This window comes from Nycticebus coucang, chromosome 3 (genome assembly GCF_027406575.1).
Source record: "Nycticebus coucang isolate mNycCou1 chromosome 3, mNycCou1.pri, whole genome shotgun sequence".
NCBI classification, from domain to species: domain Eukaryota; kingdom Metazoa; phylum Chordata; class Mammalia; order Primates; family Lorisidae; genus Nycticebus; species Nycticebus coucang.
Genome location: NC_069782.1, coordinates 125,842,406 through 125,866,910, shown reverse-complemented (window position 1 = coordinate 125,866,910; position 24,505 = coordinate 125,842,406). Strand labels below are relative to the sequence as shown.

At 43.0% G+C, this 24,505-nt stretch overlaps 1 protein-coding gene across 5 annotated transcripts in view; it reads left to right on the top strand.

Moving 5' to 3' along the window:
- Positions 1 to 353: 353 nt before the first annotated feature.
- The window catches only part of PIK3AP1 (phosphoinositide-3-kinase adaptor protein 1), a 118,541-nt gene continuing 94,389 nt past the window's right edge, over positions 354 to 24,505 (top strand). For 2 of the 5 annotated variants that reach the window (XM_053583669.1, XM_053583667.1), the window contains exons 1-2: positions 354 to 496; positions 9,346 to 9,762. In XM_053583669.1, coding sequence (XP_053439644.1) covers positions 484 to 496; positions 9,346 to 9,762 — 430 coding nt within the window. In that variant the 5' untranslated portion in view covers positions 354 to 483. Of the gene's footprint in view, positions 497 to 7,928; positions 8,027 to 8,806; positions 8,898 to 9,345; positions 9,763 to 17,395; positions 17,932 to 24,505 lie in introns of those variants that run through there. The other 3 variants (XM_053583670.1, XM_053583671.1, XM_053583673.1) reach the window with 3 other exon arrangements.

The following is a 24,505-nucleotide window of genomic DNA, read 5'->3' as shown; positions in this document are numbered from 1 at the left end:
AGGGACGAAACCCCAGGGGGTGAGGAGGTGTTTTAAACAGCTGGTACTCTTGTCCCAGAGGCCTGGCAGCCCAACGCTCTCCCTACCTCTCATCCCAACATCACCTCGGAGTGCCCTTGGTGGCGATGAGGGCTAATGTGGTGCGAAGCCCCCTACCCCCTCTCTGCCCTCTCGAGGAGGGCGCCGTGCCCGGGGGTGGGGTAGGGTGGAAGAGCTGGCCAGGGTCCCGGCCCGCGTGGGGTTCTCACTTCCCCTCCCCAACGGCCGAGTGCAGGTGCCCCGGGCCGAGCCTCGCAGGCGGGGCGGTCCCTGTGGACACGCCCTCGCGGCAAGTCTTGCCTGCTCGTCCGGAGGAAGCGCCACAGCGCTGCTGGCCCCGGGTGGAGCCCGGCGCCCCTCCAGCCCTGCGCCCAGAGACGCCGCCGGGCTCCGGGCACCGGCACGGGCGCGCCGCGAGCCGGGGATGTGAGCTGCGCCCGCGGGATGGCAGCCTCAGGTGGGTAGGCGGGCGCCGGGCCCTCCGCGCAGCCCCTCGCTCGCGCCGCTTGTCCCGGTGCCAGTCTCTCGCGCACACCCGCACCCCTCGTGGGGGCTCCCTCTCACTTCTATCTGCAGCTTCATGCAGGGACCTGGTGTTCTTTCCGTTCTTTACTCTGTTCTCTGTTGCGAACTTCCTACCTAACTTTCGCGCGGTCCTCTTCCCAGCCTGTGGCGCGGCTCTCTTCAGCCCCTGCCTGACTTTCCGGCGTCCGCGTCTTTTAAGTCTCCTTTTCTCAGTCTCTGGCAGTCGGAGCATCTGTGGGTCGCTTCCCGGGCTCCTCAGACTCTGGGAAGCCGCTCGCGGACTTAATTACGCCGGACAAACGCTTCTCCGACGTAGGGCCTCGATACACCCATAGGGGGCGCTCAGGCAGCCCTGGGTGGTGCGGGGAGATCGCAGGTGGCCGCCGGTCCAGCCGCCCAAACCCACTTCCTGCACTTACCCTGAGCTTTGTTTTGCATCTGGAATTTTGCTAGGAATCCAGGAGCACTTTTCCTTTAGTTTTACTTTTCCTATGTCATTTGCAGAACTTTGGGGGATGGGGAGAGTCTGTGGTCACTGGATAAACCTACCGATGAAAGGATGCCAGGAATCTTTTCTGGCTGGTCTTGGGTTTCCTACTGGTTCATGGGTGTATACACTTGGCAAGTCACTCACCCACCGAGATCCAGACAACGGCATACCAACGCTAATATTTAAGGACAACAAATGAGCCCTTATTGTGCTCTCCAGTGGACACTGTGCACCTAATACGTTCTCAGTGGTGATCAGGACATAATACCTAGTCTCTACTCTTGAGGAGTTTATAGTTCTGGAAAGGAAAGCAGTAAGCAAGCAGGGAATTACTAGATGAGAAGAGAGAGAGAGACCATGTTTGCAAAAGGGTTTGCTTGTATTTTCCCAGCCTACTTTATGATGTTTTAGTAGAGATAGCTGTGTAAACAGATTGCAGATGCCTTCTGAAAATGAAAATCTAGTTGGCCAGGAGAAAGCAATGCTTTTGGAGGAGGTGAGCAAATTCTAGACTGAAGAACCAGCTCTCCCCAGATCCTTTGAGGTCTAGCCTTATAATGGTGCTTTGGAAGAAAAAGCAGAAAAGGCCAGTGGTGATGGTTCTATTAGATTTGTTCATACAGACTTATTTCGAGGGGCTGGGAAGATAGTTAACCTCAGCTGATGGCTCTCCAGCTGGGCTCTGGAGGCTAGAGGAAGTTGTATTGTGAATAAGGAGTCCTTGATAATAGAAGGTTTATGGTTCACACATTGTGTCTGAAAGCCAAAGTTATTTAGGGGGAATTCAGGCATTTGACAAATATTGATTGCTATGCTTACTGTTTCTAGGTCCCTGTTCCAGGTGTTGGGTGTACCTTCAGTAAACAAAACAGACAAAACCCCACCCCCATGTCACTTACCACAGAGTGAAGACAAACAATGCATTTAATAAGAGGAGTCAGTGGCCTGATGTGCACTACAGACAAATTATAAAGAGGGGTAAGGGAGGTTGGGGTTAGAATTTTAAATGAGGTTTTCAGGTTAGGCCTCATGGAGAAAGGGACATTTGAGCCAAGACCTTTAGGAGTGGGAGGAGTCTTGTGAGGAAGGGTGCTGTGCCAATAGGTGTATATATGGGGTGTTTAATGCATGGGGAGCAGGCCAGGGTGGTGAGGGGAGGTGGGTGACAGGGGAGAGGAATAGGAGATCGGAGAATGAACCATTGAAGCTCCCACCTCCTTCCATGGTTGGGAACAGGCCTTGGGCTGCTAAGGCCAGGATGCAGCAAACAGGGAGGGCCTTTGGGCAGAGGAGGCCGGGGAAATGGTTACTCTCTTCCTCTCATCCAGTGTCCCGTGTGCATCTCCCCAGGGGGCAGGCCGAAGCGGTAAGAGGGCAAGCCCCAGCTCAGATGGGGACCCTAGCCCATGCTGAACCTGGGGCTAGTTATGGGCTCTGCAGTGGCTTCTACAGATGTCTGCAGTGGTTAGAACTGCTAAACATCTTGCTGGCAGCATTCTCTGTGGTGGGACACTTCTCCAGGTGCTACAAATGGGAGTTGGGCCTCTGTAGTCCCTGGGGGCTCCCTGAGGTCTGGAGGTACAGGGGCCCTTGGGAGCAGGTCACAATGGTGAGAGCAATGCCTCTGGACAAGATGCTGTGGGCTCTGGAGTCATCCAGGATACCCCTCTGTGTGGTCTTCTTCTCTTTTAAAGAGCTTTATTGTGATATAATTCACATGTCATACAGTTCATCCATTTAAAGTGCACTGTCAGTGGTTTTTTAGTATCTTCACAGAAATGTGCAACCATCATCACAGTCAATTTTAGAACATTTTCATCCCCTCTAAAAGGCGCTCCATAAATTTTAGTTATTACCCTTTTTAACTCTTCTCTCCGCCTCAGTCCTAAGAGCTGCTTTGTCCCTGTAGATTTCCCTACTCTGGACTTTCCATACGAATGGGATCACATAGTGTATGGTCTTTGGTGACAGGCTTCTTTCATGCCATTTAATATTTTCAAAATTCATCCAATTAATCCAAAGGAATTAATGTAGGTACTTAATTCCTTATTATGGCCTATGCCTCAGGTCTTCTTAAATTCCCTTCTACTTAAGGGTAACCAATAGTCTTTTATTTTCTGAAAGATTTGTTTGCTTATTGAAATCTAGGAGGCTCTCCACCCTTAAAAGAACCTTGGATTGGGCGGCGCCTGTGGCTCAAAGGGGTAGGGCACCAGCCCCATATGCCGGAGGTGGTGGGTTCAAACCCAGCCCCGGCCAAAAACTGCAAAAAAAAAAAAAAAAAGAACCTTGGATTAAGGTAAAATGAAATGAATTCAGCCTATCCGTAATATTCTTTAGGCCCCTGATGGTATCTTATGTATTTACATGTGAGAGGGGAGAGAGAGAGGCCAGAAATGACTTTCCCAAGTGGCCGGGTATGTGGCTAGGCAAAGACTAGAACTCTGTCCCCTTGTGTTAGCCTCCAACTCTTTGAAGGTAGCTCTCATACCTTTTCCTGTCACCTCTCCCCAAGGGTTCTCTTATCTTCAGATTCTTCTGCCATTCCTGGATTCAGAACCAAGAGGCTTGCAGGGATGTTTTACATTTTTGTGATCTTAATTTCCATCCAGTTCTTGAGGTCTTTCAATATCCTTGCTAATCCCTAAATTTGAACACATTTGAGGAGAGGAAAGTCCTCATGTGGTTCCTTGTTAGATCTCTCCCTATCCTGATCATCTTCCCTAGCTCACATCCCTTTTCAGATATGGCGTTCAGCTTCAAACGTGGGGCTCCAGGACAGATGAATGGGGTGCCAGAGTCCTCTATAGAGAAGAAATGATCTGGGTAGTTTGAGTAGCTCCTGGCGATTCCCCTCTACTCTTCTCCAGTGGGTTCTGAATTGTCCAAAGGTGGCTGTCCATCGGCCGCTGCCCTGCTTACCCCTGCTGCGTCGCTCTGCTGCCACCAGCCAGCCCCTTCCTTAACGCATACCCTTCTTTTCTCCTGCTATAGCTAAACCCTTTCTTTTAAGTTTTACAAGGACAAAGACCTTTCCTCATTTTTGTCTAGGGTTTATGGACTCCTTGTTGGTTCATGTATTTACTTCCTCTTAACAAATAAACAAAACGAGAAAGAGAGAAGTAATTCAGGACATGGGGAAAATGACTTACAGTTAAAGGAATTATTACTGAAGAGAGGGGTTTCCCCCGACGAGGGAGCATTGCTGACAAAGCATTTAGTCCTACTTTGCTGCCCAGCACATCACAGAAAGATTTTAACTTCCACTTTGGACTTTTTTACAACTTCCCCGTCTTTCAGTTTCGGCAGCACAGTAATCTTCAGGAAGGTAATAGATTTCACTGTCCTCATTGACTTCGAGGCAAATTTGCATAGGTTTAGTATCTTAGTCTAAGTCACATCAGAAGTTAGTGATCAAACAGGTGGTAATGTTAACTCTTCCGAGGCACCACCTACTTCTTTCTCAAATACTTTTGCTCAGAGAGGATTGAATTTAACACTAGAACCCCATGAAGGAGATGTTTTAAATAGCTGTTTTTTAAAGAGAAGAGGCTAAACTCTTAAATACTTTTTATTTCAATTGTATTTTTCATGAAGTTTTATGTTAGAACAGTTTTAGATTTCCAGAAAAACTGAAGACAGTACAGAGAGTTCCCACATATTCCACCCCTAGTTTTCCCTAGTATTATTTTATATTAGTGTAGTATTTGCTATAATTTTAATGCACCAATATTGATAAATTATTATTGACTAAAGTCCATACTTTGTTCAGATTTCCTTAGTTATTAAACAATGCACTTTTTCTGTTCCAAGATCTCATCCCAGATACCAGGTTACATTTAGTTATCATGACTCTTTAGGCATCTCAAGGCTGTAACTTTCTTTAACTCTCTTTGTTTTTGATAACTTTGACAGTTTTGAGGAGTGCTGGTCATTTATTTTTTAAGACTATCTCTCATTTTGAATTTGTCTTATATTTTTCTAATAATTAGACCGGGTTGGTGGATTTTGGGGCAGAGATCCAAAAGATCCAGAAGACCACAGCAGTAAAATGCCATTTTTAGCTGGACCCAATACGTTGAAGATAAATTGCTAAAGATAAATTGAAGATAAGTGGCTTATGCCTATAATCCTGGGACTTTGGGAGGCTGAGGCAGGAGGCTCCCTTGAGCTTAGGAGTTGAAGATCAGCCTGAGCAATAGGGAGACCCCATCTCTACTAAAAATACAAAAATTAGCTGGTGTTGTGGCATGTAACTATAGTCTCAGCTACTTGAGAGACCTTGGCGTGAGAATTGTTTGATCCCAGCACTTGAAGTTACTGTGAGCTAAGTAACTAGATTAATTGCTCATGACACTATGGTACCTAGCCCCCCGGGCAGCAAAGTGAGATCCTGTCTAAAAAAAAAAAAAGTAAAATGCCAATCTTATCATGTCGTATCAGGGATACACACAATTTAAATGATTTTTGACTATTGATATTGATGACTGGGCTGAGGCGTATTTGCTAGGTTTCTCCACCATAAAGTAACTTTTTTTTTCTCCCTTTCTATATCCTGTCTTCGGAAAGAACTCACAAGGCATGGGCACACTTAGGCGGAGTTATACTTACCTCCTTGAGAGTAGAGGTATCTACATGTATTATTTGGAATTGTTATGCATGGGAGATTTGTCTCTCTTCCCCAATTTATTTATTCAATTATTTATTTATATCAGTATGGACTCATGGATATTAATTTTATGCCTTGGGTTATAATTCAATATATATATTTTTTGAGACAGAGCCTCAAGCTGTCGCCCTGGATAGAGTGCTATGGCATCACAGCTCACAGCAACCTCCAACTCCTGAGCTCAGGCGATTCTCCTGCCTCCACTTCCCAAGTAGCTGGGACTATAGGCACCCACCACACGCCTGGCTATTTTTTGGTTGCAGCTGTCGTTGTTGTTTGGTGGGCCCAGGCTGGATTCGAACCTGCCAGCTCAGGTGTATGTGGCTGCCTCCTTAGCCAGTTGAGCTACAGGCGCTGAGCCTATAATTCAATATTGTTTTACTTATTTTGTTGCTGATATTATTCCAAATTTGCCCATTGGGAACTCTTTCAGTTGACTCCTCCTGTGTCCCTTTGACAGATGCCTATCATTTTTTGTTTGAGCAGTTCCTTACTTTCTGGCACTACAAAGTACTCTGGGCTCATCTTGTCTATTTTCTACCTCAGAAAATATATATCCTAGAACTGGTCATTTCTTCAAAGGAGCCATGGTTCATTTTATTGGAGGATGGTTTTTGAACCATTATATGTTCTGCATTTTTCTGACTTTTTAAATAAGGTGCATCCTAGAGATTAACAGCACGGCCTTCAGAGTTAGATGCCTGCTCTGGCACTAACAGTGTGGTCTTGGGAAGCAGCAACTTATTTTTAAAGAGTTTTAATGTCTGTGTCTATAAAATGAGGCTACTGATAGCATATACTTTGTAGGATTGTTCTGAGGATTAAAGAGAGAATGCACCTGAGATGCTTAGCAGAGTGACTGGCACATGGCCCAGGCAACAGAGCTGAATTACTATTTAAATTTCCTTGGTAATGACCTGAAGTCTACTGAACAGCAAGTGCTATTCCCATGTGCTGTTAACAGAGGAGCAGGCTCAGTGGGGCAGTACTCAGGGTAAAACGAGTATTCACTCTCTTACTGACCCAGCGCTTGTCATCTTAAAATATTGGCTTTCTTTTGGGTCACTAAGTCCTTCACATAAGACTAGATTCATTGCTCAAGACTATGTGATCTTCAGGGCAATGCAAGAGTTGTTGCTTTTCTACTAAGTCAGCCAGTGGTCAAAGACCCAAGTGACCTTCATTTTTTCATTTTTATTTTTACTTATTTATTTATTTCGGGACAGAGTCCCACCCTGTCATCCTGGGTAGAGTGCTGTGGCATCATAGCTCACAGCAACCTCAAACTCCTGGGCTTAAGCGATCCTCTTGCCTCAGCCTCCCAAGTAGCTGGGACTATAGGTGCCCACCACGACTACCCTGTTTCCCCGAAAATAAGACAGTGTCTTATTTTAAGGTGTGCTCCCAAAGATGCGCTAGGTCTTATTTACAGATGCGCTAAGACCTGTAAGTAGGTCTTATTTTCGGAGGATGTCTTATTTTCAGGGAAACAGGGTAGTTTTTCTGTTTTTAGTAGAGACAGGGTCTCAGTGTTGCTCAGGCTGGTCTCAATCGCCTGAGCTCAATCTACCCACCTCGGCCTCCCAGAGCACTAGGATTATAGATGTGAGCCACGTCTGGCCCCAAGTAGACTTCTTAAGGGTACTTTGTATGCTTCACGAAATCCTCTTCTTTCCTTTTTTGCCGTCACTTGTCAACCCTCTTGAAAACATTTCTGATGGTTTCTTCATCACTGGTGTATGGGACACAGCCAGCCTTTTCTGAGATTAGTCTCTTTCCACTTATTTGCATAATTTGTTGACATGGTACTTGCTAGTGTATTTGTGTGAATGGGGAGGAAGGTGGTGGCTACTGTTTCTCATTTTTGCATGGGACTTACTAGTGTATTTGTGTGAACGGGGAGGGAGGTGGTGGCATACTGTTTCTCATTCAGCATCACTCATTGCATCCTTAACATTATAGTAAATGTAAAGTCTTGTCCCTTTCCTGCTTGATAGTTCATGCTCATGCACGCTCATCTGTAATAACACTTCACATTTTTGTTTCTTAAGATAAACCAGCTACATAGGAAAGAGCAGTGTATTGGATTAATGGAGAGGTGATGACCCAAAACTGTCGTAACAGTTATGGTAAAAGCTAAGCTTCTTTGGACTTGGATTATTTGATTATGACTTATTCCTCATAAGATTCTTGACAGAATTCCTGATGGGAGATAGCGGGTGAATTGGGAAGAGGACTGGACCCAGAACCAGGAAACAACCTGAATTTCAGCCCTGGCTCTGCTGCCCTCTACTGAGTGTGAAGTGAGCAAGGCCCTTGACTGTTCTAAATGAAATGCTTCTTTTATCTGTAAATGAGGAGTTTGGGCCAAGTGATCCCTGAAAGCCCCCTTTCACTCTCTTCCTGGCATTTCCATTGTATTAGAGGAGGAACAAAGCCTATCTTACAGGCCTCCTGTGGTGAGGGACACCTTATAAAATAGTATCGTGGAGGTCAAAGCACTAATTCAACCACAAATACCATGTATGTTAATGCACTGTTTATGCTGATGCATAGATGATAAGACCATCTACCAATTATTGAAGGTTTTCTATATGCAAGTGCTATGCTTAGCACTTTACATGAAATATCTAATTTAATTCTTATAAACACTGATAAGTATAGCCATCACGTCTAAGCTGATGTTCAAGGAGTTTGAGTAACTTGCCCAAGGTTACAGAACTAATCAATGGCAGAGCCGACTCTAACTCTGACCCTCTGATCCCACACCTGTGCATGTCACCATTGTACTTGGGAAAGAGCCAGGTTCTGAGGTCCACACTGAGTTCAAACTCTGACTCTGCCACTGTGAACATTGGGTAAGTTACTTTCCTTGCCATACCTCAGTTTTCTCTAAAATAAACTTTTTTTTTTTTTGAGACAAAGTCTCACTCTGTTGCCCCAGACTAGAGTGCTGTGTTGGATAGCTCACAGCAATCTCAAACTCTTGCGTTCAAGCTATCCTTCTGCCTAAGTCTCCCAAGTAGCTGGAACTGCAGGAGCCTGCCACTATGTCCAGCTAGTTTTTCTGTTTTTTACTACAGGCAAGGTCTTGCTCTTGCTCAGGTTGGTGTGGAACTCCTGAGCTCAGACAATCCATCTGCCTCAGCCTCCCAGAGTGCTAGGATTACAGATGTGAGTCATCATACCCAGGCTAAAATGGGCTAATATTAATAGTAGCACCTGCCTTTTAAAGTTGCTGTGAAGATTACATGAAATTACTAGGCAATGTGTTCAGAAGAGTGCATGGAACATAGTAAGCTCTAGATAAGTGCTTGTGGTACTACTGTTATTGATATTGTTATTGTCCTATACTCTGTCAGCTGTGGAGGGATGTGCATGCCATACAGAAACAATACCTTGTGCAGGAATCTAAACCAGAATGGTATGTTTGGACAAAGACAGGGAAACTGGTATGACTGGAACACAGATTATAAGTGAGGAAAGGGGTTAGATAGGTATACTGAAAGAAGATTTTGTGGGTGACAGGTCCCTGATCTGGATGGTCTGTTTTGCTGGTTGTAGGGAGCTCCCTGGAAGGAACAGGCATGCTAACTTACTTCTGTGCTTCATTCTTGCCCAGGGGTGCTGGGAAGATGTGACATCCTTATCGTCTACAGCCCAGATGCCAAGGAATGGTGCCAGTACCTCCAGGAACTTTTCCTGTCCAGTCGGCAGGTCCACAGCCAGAAGATGTTAACTCACAGGCTGGGCCCTGACACCTGCTTTTCAGCCCAGGACCTGAGCCTGTTCCTCAGCGCCCGTTGCGTCATGGTGCTGCTGTCTGCGGAGTTGGTGCAGCACTTCTACCAGCCGGCCTTGCTGCCCCTGCTGCAGAGAGCCTTCCACCCTCCGCACCGCGTGGTGAGGCTGCTCTGTGGGGTGCAGGACAGCGAGGTGTTCCTGGACTTCTTTCCAGACTGGGCCCACTGGCAGGAGCTTACCTGTGATGATGAGCCCGAGACTTATGTGGCAGCTGTGAAGAAGGCCATTTCTGAAGGTAAGGATTTCTTCTGGAGTAAAGACAAGTAAGCCTAGAAAAATTACTAATCCAGGTTCCAGGCCTTCTAGTGAGACTTGTTTATGTTAATACTATAAATGTTTTTTAAATTACTTTTTATTAAATTATAACTTTGTACATTGATGCATTTATGGGGGTCAGGGTACTGCTTCGATATACCATGTGAAATGCTTACATTGAACTAATATAAATTTATATTACAAAATGAGCAGGGATCTCGCCACGTTAAGAGATACCGTCATATTTATTGGTTAAGAGCAACATATTCCAGGAGTGGGATAGGTGCAGGATAGGTCTCCTGAACTGCAGGAGAGGAAGATGACATTTTCCCTTGTGTTCTGTGTTTTCTAGAATTTTCTTATTTTTAATTCGTACAAATTTAAGGAATACAAGTGCAACTTTTTGTTTGTTTTATTTTTGAGACAGAGTCTCACTTTTGCCCTGGGTACAGTGCCATGGCATCACAGCTCACAGCAACCTCAAACTCTTGGGCTCAAGCAATTCTCTTGCCACAGCCTCCCAAGTAGCTGGGACTACAGGTACCCGCCACAATGCCTGGCTATTTTTAGAGATGGGGGTCTCGTCTTGCTCAGGCTGGTCTTGAACCTGTGAGCTCAGGCAGTCCACCCACCTTGGCCTTCCAAAGTGCTAGGATTACAGGTGTGAGGCACTGCACCTGGCCCATACAAGTGCAATTTTGATACATGGATATATTGTGTAGTGGTGAAGTCAGGGCTTTTAGCATATCCACAACCCAAATAATGTGCATTGCACCCATCAAGTAATTTCTGATCATCCATTTCCTTCCCACCTCCCAAGCCTTCAAGTCTCCATTATCCGTCATTCCATACTCTGTGTTCCTGTGTACACACCAGGGGCTCCACTTATAAGAGACAACATGTGTTATTTGTCTTTCTGTATCTGAGTTGTTTCACTTAAAAAGTAATGGCCTCCTATTCCATTTATGTTTCTGCAAAAGACTGATTCTTTTTTATGACTGGGTAGTATTCCATTGTGTATATATACATATATCACATTTTCTTTATCCAGTCACGGTTGGTGGACACTTAGGTTGATCCATATCTTTGCTATTGTGAATCGTGCTGTGATAAACATACAAGTGCAGGTATCTTTTTGATATAAGGATTTCTTTGGATAGATATCCAAAGGAAAAGTAGTGGGATTGCTACATTGAATGGTAGTTCTATTTTTAGTTCATTGTGAAATCTTCATACTGATTTTCATAGAGGTTGTAATAATTTACATTCCCACCAATAATGTATAAAAGTTCCCTTTTCTCCATCTTCCCTCAGAAGACACAAAACAGAAGTTCCAGTCTAGAGAGCAGTGGGCGTGGGAGGTGGTGACTTAGTTTCCTGCGGGTGTGAGAAACATGAATGCCCACCTTTCTGCTCGCACGCCGCTTCTGTTTGATTGTCACAGGACCTGAACATTTTTGTTGAAAATGAATCATTTTTGAAACATGTGTTTATAGAGATATAGCCCTCTTCTCTATATCTCACCAGCCTATTTCTGTCCTTTGCCCTATTTCTCCTTTTAGAGTGGGAAAATTCTGATCTTCTCTGCTGGGGCTAGTGACTTCACTGGGCCCAGGAAGTGTGACATACACTCTGATTAACAGTAACGGAAGATGTGTTCTGGGATGGATACGTGTCATAGCTTTTCTTTCTTTCTGTTTTCTATTTGTGCCTCACTGTTGGCTCTGAGTGGGCTATGCCTTTATCTTGTGTTTGCTCACCACGTGCAGTCTCATGTACCTGACAGTACATGCCAGCAAAAAAGCCTGATGATCATCAGCCTGATTTCACTGTGCCTCTTCCTCCCTGTTGGGACTTGGGTGTTAATTTGGTTCATCCATCCTGTCCCATCAGATCAACTAAATTGCGAATTCATTAATTTTTAGTGACTTTAAAAAGGTAATGTAGCTTCCTCAGTAGGCTACTCCTAACATAGTGAGATCCCTGTTCATTTTGCAATATAAACAACTGATTTTAATGTAAAAGCTGTCTCATCTAAATGCCTGGGACCTGGATGAGTCATTTTTCTAGATTTGCTTTAGTGGGACACAATGATAGAGCTAGCACATCATTCGTATTTGCATGATTGCCCTTCATGGCTTTCAGGGAGTTGTGATCTTCCCAAACTCACAGAAAACTGAGATGCAAGTGGCTGTTTATGCAATGGATTTATGTCACTACAATGATCTTCTTTGATCTCACGGGCTGGTCACTGTGAATGGCCAACCAGTCCTTCAGCCCTCCATGGAGGTATCACCACTGTTTTGTCACTTCACACTGTGTTGCTCTAACAGATTTCTTTAAAACATTATAGTGGGTTATTTTTCACAAAGGATTCTTTTAATATTGTTTGGATGCATGCAGTGATTAGATGCCTGGATAAACTGATCTCTTCTACTGTTTTACTTTTGTTTGTTTGTTTTTGTTTTTGGCCGGGGCCGGGTTTGAACCCGCCACCCTCGGTATATGGGGCCAGTGCCCTACTCACTGAGCGATAGGTGCCGCCCGATTGTAGGGCTTTTGAAAGCTACAGGCAGACAAATTTCAGGAAAAGCTTTATAGAAATTAGAGCTGTGTAAAGATGAATTGGATTGTCTTTGGAGGTGGTAAACTCCATATGACCAGGAGACACAAGAGTGATTACTGCAGGTGTGTCATAAAGGGATGAGGCTTTGATACTGTGCTTGAACATGTGGCTTTTGCAGCCTTTGATCATACATTCTTTTGTAAGAAATTTCTATTTTTCGGCCTGGCGAGGTGGCTCACACCTATAATCCTAGCACTTGGGAGGCTGAGGCAGGTGGATTGCCTGAGCTCACAGATTCAAGACCAACCTGAGCCAGAGCAAGACCTTCTCTCAAAAAATAGCTGGGCGCTGTGGCGGCTGCCTGTAGTCCCACCTACTTGGAGGCTAAGGCAAGAGATTCGCTTAAGCCCAGGAGTTTGAGGTTGCTATGACCTATGATGCCATGGCACTCTACTGAGGGTGAGAAGTAAATAGCAGGAAAAAAGACTTAAATCCATAGTCTATGTAACCCTTTAAAATGGTGAGGCTGGCTCGGTGCCTGTGGCTCAAGCGGTTAAGGTGCCAGCCACATACACCTGAGCTGGTGGGTTTGAATCCAACCCGGGCCCACCAAACAACAATGACAGCTGCAACCAAAAAATAGCTGGGTGTTGTGGTGGGTGCCTGTAGTTCCAGCTCCTTGGGAGGTGGAGGCAGGAGAATCGCTTGAGCCCAGGAGATTGCTATGAGCTATGATGCCACGACACTCTACCCAGGGTGACAGCTTGAGGCTCTGTCTCAAAAAAAAAAAAAAAAAAAATGGTAAAGCTACCAGCATCTATATGTATAATATATATTACATATATATTTCTTCTTAACTTTGAAGCATTTTTTTGGTAGAGACGGAGTCTCACTTTATGGCCCTCGGTAGAGTGCCGTGGCCTCACACAGCTCACAGCAACCTCCAACTCCTGGGCTTAAGCGATTCTCTTGCCTCAGCCTCCCGAGTAGCTGGGACTACAGGCGCCCGCCACAACGCCCAGCTATTTTTTGGTTGCAGTTTGGCCGGGGCCAGGTTTGAACCCGCCACCCTTGGTATATGGGGCCGGCGCCTTACCGACTGAGCCACAGGCGCCGCCCTGAAGCATTTTTTGATATAAAAGGACTGTTTAATGAAAGTCATGGAGCTCATTTAACATTTTTTAAGTTTTTTTTTTTTTTTTTTTGAGACAGAGTCTCATTTTGTTGCCCTCGGTACAGTGTTATAGTGTCACAGCTCACATCAACCTCAAAGTCTTGGGGTCAAGTGATTCTCTTGCCTCTGCCTCCCAAGTAGCTGGTACTGTAAGCACCTGCCACAATGCCTGGCTTTTTTTTTTTTTTTTTGAGACAGAATCTCAAACTGTTGCCCTGGGTAGAGTGCTGTGGTATCATAGTTCACAGCAACCTCCAACTTTTGGGCTCAAGCAATCCTGTTGTCTCAGTTTTTTCTATTTTTAGTAAAGAGAGGGTCTCGCTTTGCTCAGGCTGAGCTCAAGCAATCCACCCTCCTCAGCTTCCCAGAGTGCGAGGATTCCAGGCATAAGCCACTGTGCCCGGCTTGCTTGACTATTTTTTTTAGAGATGAGGTCTCACTCTGGTTCAGGCTGGTCTCAGGTGATCCACCTGCCTCAGCCTCCCAGAGTGGTAGGATTATAGGCGTGAGCCACCACATTCGTCCCATTTAACATTTAGTCTAAACTTCCAGAGGTCCTCAAACTTTTTAAACAGGGGGCCAGTACACTGTCCTTCAGACCGTTGGAGGGCCGGACTATAGTTTTTAAAACAAACTATGAACAAATTCCTATGCACACTGCACATATCTTATTTTGAAGTAAAAAAACGAAACGGAAACAAATACAATTACACCGCCTCATGTGGCCTGCGGGCTGCAGTTTGAGGACCCCAACCTGGGCCCGATGGCTCACGCCTGCAATCTTAGCTTTCTGGGAGGCTGAGGTGGGTGTTTCGCTTGAGGTCAGGAGTTCAAGACCAGCCTGAGCAAGGGCAAGACCCCAGCTCTACTAAAAATAGAAAGACCGTGGCAAGAGGATGACTTGAGCCAAAAACTTGAGACTGCTGTGAGCTATATAATGCCACGACACTGTAGTCAGGGTGCCAGAGTGAGACTATCTCAAAAAAAGAAAATTATTTTCAAGTTTAAAATAAGGCTTAAAGGTGAACAACTTTGTGAGTAGAGCTGGTAATAGAGCAGAGGAACTAGTTTTTCCTGAAATTTAGATTAAAATGGTTACAGGTAGTTAATTACACTTTGTTTTGCTGCACCATCTAAACAAATGGTACTTAAATTTTAATGTGTACAGAAGGACCCAAGAATCTTGTCAATATGCGTGTTCAGATTCGTTAGCTCTGGGAAAGGCCCAAGATTCTGCATTTCTAAAAAGCTCCCAGGTGATGCTGGTGCTGCTGGTCCAGGCACCGCTGAGTAGCAAGCGAGGGTCTGAGCCATCCCACCTCTGGCAGGCTGATAGTCCTGTATCTCTGGTATGTGTGAAGCATTTTCTCCAATCTCCACTTTTCTGGAAATGGAGGTACTATCACATCAGGGCAGCTCCCGCACACCCATCAATTTAGGTAGAAAATTAGGCCAGTGTTTGGTGCTGACGTCAGCACACTGCAGGGTACAGCTCCTGAGTCCTCTTCCTGGGCCCCTACCCGCAGATTCACTGTTTGTGCTCTGGCAGGTTTTAATCTCTCAGTTTTCCAGACGTTGGGATGGGGGTACTACTGCTACCACAATTCTTACTCTTTCGTCACTTACTAGATCCCTTGATCAAAATTACTATTCCACTAAAAATGTTTTGGAGGTTTCATTTTATTTCCCTGTCCCCCCTCACCTTAAAATCGAGCAGATGTTTTAGTAAGAATCTTCAGTGTGTTGGAGTAGCTAGTTTATTTCCCAAGTTCTTTATCTATAAAATGATGGGTTTGAACCAGATGATTTGGAATATTTCTTCCAGCACTCTGTGGTGTAATATATCATAAGTTTTTCAGGAAGATGGTAAATTACTCAGAACATTTTAACTGATTCAGTTTAGTTCCAAAATGTCTGCAGTGGTGTCTACCAGTGCAAAGAAGACTAGACTAATGTTCTGAAATTTTTTGACTTGTGGGATGATTATTTTAAAATAAGGAAGTGAGAAAGCCCAGGTACAGCAAATAAATTATTTCCTCTTTTTTTTTACTGACACTATGCTTTGCTGCAAATCTCACTGGAGTATAAAAATAGATTCTGTCAGACTGTAAAGGGAAAGGACTCAGTGGGTGGCATTGAGTTTTATTTCAAAAGTTCTCATTTGTGTGTGCTTGTGTGTGTGAAGGGCGGAAGAAAGCATTAAATCTGCTTCTCCCAATATTGTTTTAATATTTCAGTGGAATATCTTGTCTGTGTCTCTATATGCATTATTTTTTCCTTGCCTACCCCATCCCTCCCTGTGCCCTTTGTGTTGCAGAAGCTCCGATGTTACCCATAATTATAATGTATTTTGCCTTTGGTTCCTGTGGGAAAAATTTAGAGGGCTCTGTCTACATCTGGCCTTCCTTTATTGATAGTAATATTCTAATTTGAATATTAAACTGGAATTAAAAGAACAACAACATAGATATTTAAGAATGCTTTCAGCTAATCAAATGGATTCCAAAATCTTTTCCTAAATCAACCAATTGATAAATTAATTAATTTTCATTTTTCTACTTTTATTGAGGCACAATTGACAAATAAAAATTATATATATCTTCAGTAGGCCTAATGCTTGTATAATCAATAATAATAATGCTTGAATAATCAATAAATTATTTTCATGCTCAGAAAAAAATTATATATATCAAATGTGTACAACATGATGATTTATTCTGTGTATGTACTGTGAGATGATTACCACAATAGAATTAATTAACACATCCATCACCACACATAGTTAACATTGTATATGTGTATGTAGAGGTCAAGGACACTTAAAGTCAATTTCTAGTTAACTATACTGTATTATTAATTATAGTCACCATTTTATACATTAGATCTCCAGAACTTATTCATGTTATAACTGAAAGTTTGAATACTTTGACCAACACCTTCCCAAGCCCCCTGGTAAACATCATTGTATAGTCTCTGCTTCTACGAGTTCAACTTTTTTAGATTCCACATATAAGTGAGATCATACTGTATTTGTTTTCCTGTGTCCGGATTGTCTCACTCGGCATAATGCCATCCAGGTTCTTCCACATTGTCACAAATGGCAGAATTTTCTTCTTTCTTATGAATGAAAAATATTCTATTGTATAACTTTTCCTAAATTTAAAAAGGAACATTTTTGTTTGAAATAAAGTAACGGGTTCATCCTAATGTTAAGAAAAAGAAAACAAAAAAAACACCTGTAAGTTCTTTCTAATTTTCCTTTTTTATAAAGAATGCTGCAGTAAATCTTCATGTAGCTTTGTGCCTAAATCTTTGTGAATCTCTGTTGATTTCCTCCTAATCCTATCTCGGTAGAGCCCCCAAAGATTAGATTGTAATCCTGCTCTGAGCATTTCCTCAGCTCCCCGTATAACCTGAATCCACTGTCTTTCTAGCTGCAGATCTTGTTGTTGCAGTTTATTTTAGTTTTTTCTTCCCTTTATGCCTGGCTCAGTCCATCATTTACATCTGCAATTTATCTTGCATAGATAGTCATATGGAGAACTGCCCTGTACCCTTCCTTCCCTTGTGGAAAAGGCTAATAATAAGATGGATGCTTTTAATGACATTACTACCCGGTTTCCCCGAAAATAAGACATCCTCCGAAAATAAGACCTACTTACAGGAAAGCTAAGACGTCCCCTGAAAATAAGACCTAGAGCATCTTTGGGAGCACACCTTAAAATAAGACACTGTCTTATTTTTGGGGAAACAGGGTATGTGCAATACATTGAGCATTTCATGTGTGTTCATTCCCTCCTCAACCCTAAATGGGCAGATGGTTTTATCACCGTTGTACAGATGAGGAAACCAAGGTTCAGAGAAGTCAAATGACTGGGATCTAGGGCCTTTGGGCTGTAGAGTGCTTTCCATTTTGCTTTGTTTTTCCTCTAAGTCTTCCCTCCCACTCTGAGACAAGGATTAGAATGGAAGAGAAAATGAAGCTTCCCTGAGTTCTTCAGGCCACAGATTTCCAAATCAGGCTCAACGTTGGCACTGCCATGCACTGTTTTAAAATGTACATGCCCAGGCCCCACCCCAGGCCTACTGAACAGGAGCCTCTGGGTGCTGATCCTGGGAATATGAATTTGGAGAGCCTCCGCAGCTGGTTCTGCTGTGTGGCCATGTTTGGGCTCTGCTCTGGGCCTGATGTCTTGTCCTTCGGTTTTCAAGCTGGAGGAGCTGGCAATAGCTCAGGCCCTGTGGGCTGTTATGAGCTAGTGTAGGCAGGTCACAGGGCAGTCGTCCCAGAGGCTCAGAGCTTGGCCCTGGCGTGTCACAGGCAGCAGCCCCGAGAGAGGAGGAGGGAGTCAGACCCTCTCAGCGAAGAGGAAGTGGCTGCTCTGCTTGGTGCGCTGGCCTTGCCGATGGTAAGTCATGGACGATTTCTGGGGCTTCTGGGGCACCTTGTAGGGCTGAAGGGAGAATCTGATCTGGGATCTCTTGAAATCTACTGTTTTGGTTCTGCTGGCCTGCCTGTGGCTGTAAGCTGCTGGGGTCAGTCCACTCTGCACTCGGCATTTTGAGTCTTCTCCCTAAATGGCCCTGCTGAGGGAGGCTTTCTTCATATTTTCCCTTTTGAAATGACCTTTGATTTGGGGAAGAAGATGCCCAGCTGGGATGGCGAAATCCTTCTGGTGTCACTAAAAAGCTACAGCCTGTCCAAGAGTCATTTGGATTTCCCCTGCCATATACCCTGACCCCCTTGCCGAATCAGGGGCTGTTCATGCTCCTGTGCGGCTCATCGCCAGCTGCGCCTGGAGCAATTAACAAGGAGCAATGCCCGCAATAGATTTTTGTGCCCATAGAACTTTTCCTCTGAGGCCTCAGAGTCTCCCAAGATTACAAATTTCCCAACAACCACCTGCACCAGGTGGCATGGTAAACCGGATTCCTCTGCCACTTCTTTCTTCAGCCACCACCTCCCGTTCACATTAGACTTTTGTGCTCCTTCCAAGAAAGTATTTGCCAGTCTCTCTGTCAGCTGTGCGTGGTGAGCCATAGTGAAAAGGGTGTAATAAGTGCTGAAGTTTCTGCTAGTGTGGGAATCTCAAGTTTGCACCTGTCTTTGTCTGAATTTTCTAACATATACTGGAATGAAAACATGAGATGTAGGAATTTTATCAGTTAATTTCTTACCCAGTTGTTTCCATAATTTTTTTTGTTTTTGTTGCAGTTTGGCCGGGGCTGGATTTGAACCCGCCACTCTCGGCATATGGGGCCGGCGCCCTACCTGCTGAGCCACAGGCGCTGCCCTGTTTCCATAATTTTTATATCTCACTTCTCTTGGGACTATTACTAGAAGAGAATACTAGAACTCAGCAGGAACCTGACTCTGTTTTACCCTTTCAGAACTCTTTTATAGACATTATTTCATTTGGTCCATGCAATTTTCTTATAAGGGAGGGTTAATGTTATCTCTGTTTTAACGATCACAAAAACAACCTCAAGGCAAGTTTAATGACTTGCCCAGGGTCATACATCTGCTTTTGCATTAGATCTAGGATGGGGTGAGGGAGGAGCTCCTGTTTTTTATAGTCCAAGGCCTAGTTTTTGCCTAATCTAGATACCAGCGCCAGCCTTTCGTCTGATGGGTATTCATTAAGTATCTACTATTCTCATAGCCTTGTGTTGGGTGCTAGGATAGAGCAGAGAAAGCCAGACACTTTTACTGCCATGATGGTGTCTATATTCTTAACCAGCTCTATCCAAAGTAACTATAATAGAAGTGTGACTTTTAAAAGCTGCAACAAGTGATTCGTTCCTGGGTTTCGGCACAAAAAAGAAAAAAAAAAAAGAGCTGCAATAAGGAAAAAAATAAATAAAAAGAAACATGAAATTGATGTTAATAATATGACTTACTTAACCTGATATATCTAAAGTATTCTCATTTCAACAGTCAATATAAAAATTATTGAGATTTTTGCATTCTCTTTTCATATTTGAAAGCTACCGTGTTTGACAGCAACATTTCACATGTCCAATAGACACATGCGGCCAGTGGCTACCACATTGGACAGTGCAGAAAGTATGCTTTTCAGCAAATTGGAGCCACTTATCAGTTAATATTTTAATATATTACATGTTAAAACTATGCCTATTTTGGTTTCTTCCTTCATTCATTTATTCAGTCAGTCATTAAGTCATTCATGAACTATTGAGCGAGCATCTACCAGTTTCTGGAAGGCTACATAACACCTCTTCATCTTATCCTCATCTTCCCTCACCCAGACCTGTTGTTGTTTTTCTTTTTCTTCCCCACTTCTCCCTTCTTTGTCCCTTTCTATATTTGTCACCTATATAGCTACATTCCCAGGCTCCAGATACAGTGTCCGTGAAGACAAAATTAGCTTTCATTAACAATAGGGTTTCTGTCCTTAAGATGACAGTTTACCATTGGAACTATTGAGACTGAACTCCTGGCGGCCTTTATGAAGATGAAATCAAACCAGGGTGCCTGTTTGCCTTTCAGAAGAATCACGTTTGGGTCAGAGCCAAACGTGGATTACTCTTACATTTGTGCAATGGAATACCACACAAACTTCAGTAAGAACCAGGTAGCTCTCTTTGTGTTGATATGGAAAGTCTGCCAAGATTTATTAAGGGAAAAAAAAAAAAAACACACTAAGATACAGAAAAGTATGTCTAGTGTACTGTGATTTAGGTATATTTTTAAAAGGAATATATCCTATGCTGGTACAAGCATAACTTTTCCTTGGAAGGATTCATAAGAAACTGCTGGTAGTGGTTACCTTTAAATTGATAGAGGACATTTTGAACTTTTTGTTTTAGACATTTCTCCCGTTTTTAAATTTTTCTATGTTCATGTTTGACTTTCAGTTAGGAATTTTGAAAAGAGAAAAATGATGGAGTCATGGAGATTTCTCGGATCTAAAGAAGATGTTGGGCTTGCACCCAGATAATCCAAGAAGGGTGGCTTCAGGTTTAGTTCCTTTGTGCAAGCTCATTGGCCTTCTCCCTCGACTTTCTTAGGCTGACCTCTGGTTAAGGGAAGCAATGTGGTATTGGTTCGTGTTCTTGCTGTGATGTCTTCACTGTCACTCACTCAGTGTGGGTTAATGCCTGTAAAGAAGGAACAGCTACTTATCACTGAATCATATTTTTACTCTTCTCAAATGGAATTTGACTCATGTTAAGTTTGGAATGATGTCTTCTCGGGTTACCACCATCTTTATGACAATCTGTAAGAGAATATTGATGTTTCGTGTAACAGTCTGACACTAACTGGTTGACCCACCTTAGGCAAACAGTCTGACACTAACTGGTTGACCCACCTTAGGCAAAAAATCTATTCTTGTCCCCTTTAAAATGCTAGGGGAAGACAAATTGACATTTTAAACTTTTATAGCCATGAAATTTCATGATCCTAACTATGTGTGATTTTATATACTTTGCATTTCATTTCTGGGTCTCAATATGGTATTTTTTCAAATCCCATCAACGTACAGTATATTTATTTCAGCCAAGTTATCTTTCACAACAGAATTATAAACAAAACCTTAAATGACATGTTAATAATAGCTTTCTGTTTATGGACATTAGCTCAAATTCAGTCTTATGAGACTATAACATTATATCATTATCTGTGAGGGAATAAAGGAATGTATATGTATAACATTTTACATATATTGCTTAGTATGGTCTGCATGAAGATTTATGCATGTGGGTTCATAGGAAGATGATGGAGGCAAGGGAAATGGAGGCAAATATGCATGCAGAGTGAGCCTGTTAATTTTTCTATTATTACAGGATGTTTTTACAGGTTTTCATTTTAGTTTCCACCAGCCATTCACATGACCAAAAGTGGGTCTGAGATGGCCCAGGAAATAGGATGATTGAATGCTATAAATGATTCTCGATCTGCCCATTGGAGAAATTATTAAAACCACAGTAGACTTGTCATATGGACTTCTTTCTGGGAAAAATATTTCCAATTTTAGCCAGTTTGGCAAAATTTAGACTTAAACAAAGGATAATTCTTTTTCTAAAACACAGAAAAAATGAACAAATCAGTAACTGATAAAAATTACATGTTCCAATAGGTGAAAAGACATTTGGAGGCCTTTTTATTTTCATGATGTTTATGCTTAAAAAATAATACTGGTTTCCACTGGCAATGTTTTATGTGTGGTAGGTGCCCACTGAACAGTGGATGGGTGGATAACTGGTTGGGTGGGTATATCCATGTGTTATTGTCCATTTTCCTTGTTCTTGGGCCCATTTTGACCGTCCCAGTTAGAGAAAAGGTGTCCCTCTCATGAGCATTCTATGTAGGGGCCTGCCTCACTGGTGCCCTTTGGATTGTTAGCAATTTGGAGTAGCTTTGTGTTGGGTCGCATGGTCAGGGTTTCTAAACAGAAAAGAAGCAAGGCAGGGTCTGCAGAAGACATGTGTTTTTCCATGTCCAAACTTAAAAATGTGCCAGATATGACAACCTATCACACAAAAGATTCGGACATGCTGTTCCAGAAGCTAGTTAACAATTGGAATTGTCAGCTTCTTAGGGTGGGTATAGGTCTATTAGTAGAGATTACATTGGATCTGTTCTTTTGAAAAGAGGTCATAAAAATGAAAAAATCTGTAGAGTTGGCTTATTTGTTTGGGGAATTTCTTGGTAATTTTTCTTCTGGGTTCATACCTTATGATTATGTAGATACAAAGTTAGACCCATTCTAGGTTCTTATTTAAAATAATGCTGGTTGAATGTGCATATTTTGTCTACCAAGTTGCCAGTTTCACAAACAGACTGCTGGTTCTCTCCCTGACATCTGATAACACAGGAAATAGAGGGGGAGGCTGATGATGAAATGAAAATGTTCTACTTTTAACTTGGACTAAAATAAGTTTCTTTTTACATATACAGCTAATGTTTGAGACTGTAGCAGATAGTTGAAGCTTGCAATAAGATAGGATATTCATCAAGACTAGCAGGTAGAATAGTATCAGCATTAGCTGTTCATTCACTCAAGTTTTTTTGAGCACGTAATATGTGGGAAAACACCTCTGTTGCAAGAGGTGGCACTTAGTATTCCAAATGGAGCCAAACTTGTTTAGAAAGGTTTTATATTTTCTAAAACTTTCTGAATATCATTGTTCAAAGCCTTGGTTTGTTGCCAGAGGAGGTCCTCAATTGATTGTATTTTTGTGTTAGAGAATTGGACATATGTAATGTTGAAGTAATTGTAAGGTAAGCTAGCAGCCTAAATGTTTATTTTTGTTTTGTAGTCACTTTGAATTCAGAGTCCCTGTAGATTATAGAAATGATTACAAGTTGTTTTGTTCCAAACCTTCTCCATGGTCCAGGGTATTCATGTGAATAAAACTTGTCCATACTCAGGAAACAATCTAGTTTTAGAATCTTTGATAGGAAAACTGAGACAAGGAGCCACTGAGTCAATAAGGTGGACAAATTGAATATTAGCATTGGAAAAGAAAACTTTGGAGGCTGGGTTGGTGGCTCATGTCTGTAATCCTAGTACTCTGGGAGGCTGAAGCCCGTGGATTGCTTGAGCTCAGAAGTTCCAGACCAATCTGACCAAGATGGAGACCTGTCTCTGAAAAATAGCCAGGTGTTGTGGCGGTGTCTGTAGTCCCAGCTACTTGGGAGGCTGAGGCAAGAGGATCACTTGAGCCCAAAAGTTTGTGGTTGCTGTGAGATATGACACTTTACCCTGGGTGACAAAGTGAGACTCTGCCTCAAACAAAAGCAAATACAAAAAAAAAAAAAAAAAGAAAGAAAGAAAAGGAAACTTTGGGGGGACAGATGTGATTTATGCCTATAATCCCACTATTTTGGGAAGCGGAGGTGGGAGGCTGAGGTGGAAGGATGGCTTCAGATCATGAATTTGAGACCATCCTGGGCTACATAGCAAGATTCCATCTCTAAAACAAAACAAAACAAAACAAATAAACAAAAAAAATTTAACTGGGTAAAGTAAAATGGGCCTATAGTCCCAGCTATTTGGGTGACTGAGGCAGGAGGATCGCTTCAGCCCAGCAGTTTGAAGTTGCTGTGAGCTATGATTATGCCACTGCATTCCAGCCTGGATGTTGCAATAAGACTCTGTCTCAAAAAATGAAATGAAATGAAGAAACGAAGAAAAATAAAAGGAAACTTTGGGATGATCTGGCCCAACCCCTTCAGTTTAAAATGAACAAAATAGGATCGAGAGAGTTTAGAAGATTTGCTCAATGTTACATAGTTAGTGTAGAGATGAGACTGTAAATATGTTTATTTTCAACAAATCTTTATTGGACTTTAAAGTCCATGGGTGCAGCACCATGCAAGATCCTAGGGAGACTTGATGGAAAAGTCAGATTCAGCCCCTGCCATTATGGAGTTTGTGTGTCTGAGCAGGAGACCAACATTAAACAGCTAGTAGCCCTGTTAATGATTTAATGCCAGGAGTGTCTGAAGATATGAAAGTCAGAGAGCTTCTTTTGAATCATAAAGGAGACCTGGCTATTTTTCCAGATGAGGTCCCGCTCTGGCTCAGGCTGGTCTTGAACCTATGAGCTCATGCCTCATGCAATCCACCTGCCTCGGCCTGCCAGAATGCTGGGATTACTGGCGTGAGCCACCATGCCCGGACTATTCACTCATTTTGTTTACTGTTGTTGTTTTAGTAGAATGGAAGCTGTAAGATCTCCACAACCTAGAACAGGCACATAACAGGCCCTCAAAAAATTATTGAATTACTGAATGGAATATGGGGGAATTTCAAATTCTGTCAGATGAGAAGTGATTAAAGGAAATGAACTTGTTGAAAAGAAAATAAGTTTTATTGGAGCCACAAAAACTGTCTTCAGAGTTTTGAAGGCCTGTCACCTGGAAATGTGAGGGGCAGGATCATTTCTGTGTTTCTGGAGTGGGCAGGGCAAAGAGCAGGGGATGACAGCTGCCAGTAATGGCAGCAGTGCAGG